The sequence below is a fragment of the Austrofundulus limnaeus genome, unplaced genomic scaffold, assembly GCF_001266775.1.
Source record: "Austrofundulus limnaeus strain Quisiro unplaced genomic scaffold, Austrofundulus_limnaeus-1.0 Scaffold33, whole genome shotgun sequence".
Classification (NCBI taxonomy): Eukaryota; Metazoa; Chordata; class Actinopteri; order Cyprinodontiformes; family Rivulidae; genus Austrofundulus; species Austrofundulus limnaeus.
Genome location: NW_013952435.1, coordinates 2427602 through 2430048, shown reverse-complemented (window position 1 = coordinate 2430048; position 2447 = coordinate 2427602). Strand labels below are relative to the sequence as shown.

Sequence of the window (2447 nt, the reverse complement as noted above, 5' to 3'; positions counted from 1 at the left end):
GCTCAGCGCTACACATTTTCCTCTTGTCACTGAGGTCCTCCATCCACATGACAGAGAGGGGAACACAAAAATGCTTCTCCTCTCTGTCAACGCTCTCTGGTTTCATTTAAAAGAGTCGATCATCAGATATTGTCCAAGATTAACCTTCAGGGTGGATATAGCTCGCTCACATCGAGGAACTATCCACGTCATCATTTACCCAGAATGCTTTGCGTGTAAATAAAATGGCTCCGTCCGTGTTAAAATATATTTTAAAAAAATTTACAAAACCGAACAGCCTACAGTATTTTTACGGTCTTTATTTTACAATTAAAATATATGTTTATCAAATAAAGTCTAATGTTAGAACTAATCAGGGATCCCTTTAAGGAATTTCAGGGACGACTGTTAAGGGATTAATAGATTTCTACCAAGCAGTTAAACTGTTTTGTACAAAGGTTTGTTAGTTTATTGTAACAAATATCATTTTCAATTCAGCGAACTAGTACAATCATTACAAAAAAAACAACTAAAAAGCTCTTTAATTAGTTACTTAATACTCAGTTCTAACAAAAACTGCCCCACCCCACCCGTGTAATATGGTGGTGTGACTTTTCTGTACAATATAGTAGAACATTTTCCCACTTACTCTAAACTAAATGTTAAATGCATCGTTTAAAAAAATTTTCAAAGTTGTAAGTACTTTCAGYACTTTTTGAAAGCACATATTTTAGTACTTTAACCTAAAGGGGACATATCATGCAAAATCCACTTTTTAGCTTTTGAATACATTTATACACTGCATCTTTATATTCTCAGTTAAATTTGGTTTTCTCTATTTKCTACGAAGTTTTCGGAGCTATTTTGTCAAATTATCTGCGAAAGAACTGCCAAGTAAGGTCTGGACTTACCAACTACAATTTCCTCGTCTTCATTCTCCTCTGGTTCTGGGTCAGACTCTGGTTCTGGGTCAGACTGTGGTTCTGGGTCAGACTCTGGTTCTGGTTCAGACTCTGGACAAGTTTTCTGTTGTTGACATCTTTTAATTAAAATGTCAATAAAACATTTCTGCAAGCCAGAAAATGATTACCCCTCTAACCGGAGTGGACTGGTTTGGAAGCTGGAGGGGGGCGGGGCTTGAAGCATCTTAAAGGAACAGTGACAAAAAAAACAGCTGCTTTGAGACAGACAGCAGGAAAGTGGTGAAAGAGGAGCTGGTGAATTTAGAATAAGAAGGWATTCAGATCAAAGCGTTGTAGTTCCACTTTATAAAGACCCCAGCTGAATGATTTAAATGTGAAAAGGGAAGGATTTAAAAGCAGGATATGTCTACTTTAAGTAATAATTGGACAGGTTTGACCAGTACAACACTGGTTGGGACTAAGGTAAAATATAGATGGGGCCTGAGCTCAGTGTTTGAGGCTCCTGAGTTTTCCCCGTTCGAGTCTCCCGCTGCACACGTGGACGGCAGCGCTGGGCACAGCGGGTGTCTCCCGCCCCACATACCAACACCTGGCAGTGGAGGAACACTTGCTGTAAGGAACAGAAAACAGAGGGGAAATAAAGCAGCTTCGGGGATATGCTGTGGATGCTGCTAACGCATCATAAATTCATCTGCACAGCAYAGAGCAGCACAGATATGAAGCCACCAGCTGGCTCCCGGTGTGCTTAGTTTACTCACTCGATTGTCCTTGCCAATGAACTTGAAGACGGGGACCTGGAAGTGCTTGGAGAGTTGGTCCTTCGACRAGTACTGTGTCACCGTTTCATCGGAGATGCACCTGCGTGGGAGGCCGAAGGGAGAAGACAGTCAAAYACGCAGCAGATGTCTCGACGCAGAGCTCAGTCATTGATGAGTCTCAGCTGTCCTCAGCCATGGATCACCTCACTCTCCTGTTAGTGTCAAACCTCCTTTCCATTTTGTTTTGTGTTTTCTCTCCTCGTTCGTCAGAATTTGAGGCCACCGGTGACTTTCATTTGGCATTTCCATGCATCCGTGTTGGTTTCCTGTCAAACAGCCGAAGCTACGGGTTTTGTGAATGCCAGCTGAGACTGTTGACATTTATCACAAAGTTACCGGACTCCGCTGCATTTTTTAAATTCAAGAAATGCGAATAGCAAAACCTTGTTTGTGTTCAGCCAGCAGGTAGGTTTGAATGACGCATATTTTTYGGTTTAGTAAATGAGTCTTTCTCAGAAGAACTGGATGAACTGGGTGGATCTGGTTGGACTATAATTATCGGCCAGTAGAGGCAGAATGAAAAGCTTTGTAATGATCTCTGCTTGACTTATTGTGTTTGCAGTCAGGTGTGGCGTGGAGACTGCACTGAAAAAAAGGATTTTTGGGTGTAGCAACATTTATTTAATTATTCTTTTAAATTTTACAAAAAATATCAAATTTTCTGAACTACTAGAATTTACTAAATATACAAAATGCATTATATTATATATCAATATTACTGTACAAA

The 2447-nt window shown here is 40.4% G+C and overlaps 1 protein-coding gene across 1 annotated transcript in view; it reads right to left on the bottom strand.

The window, feature by feature from the left end:
* Positions 1-977: 977 nt before the first annotated feature.
* The window catches only part of oit3 (oncoprotein induced transcript 3), a 20793-nt gene continuing 19323 nt past the window's right edge, over positions 978-2447 (bottom strand). Inside the window, exons 8-9 of the mRNA XM_014006008.1 lie at positions 1661-1760; positions 978-1512 (exon numbers count right to left, since the gene is read on the bottom strand). Of these exons, the coding sequence (XP_013861462.1) occupies positions 1360-1512; positions 1661-1760 (253 nt within the window). The 3' untranslated portion in view covers positions 978-1359. The remainder of the gene's footprint in view (positions 1513-1660; positions 1761-2447) is intronic.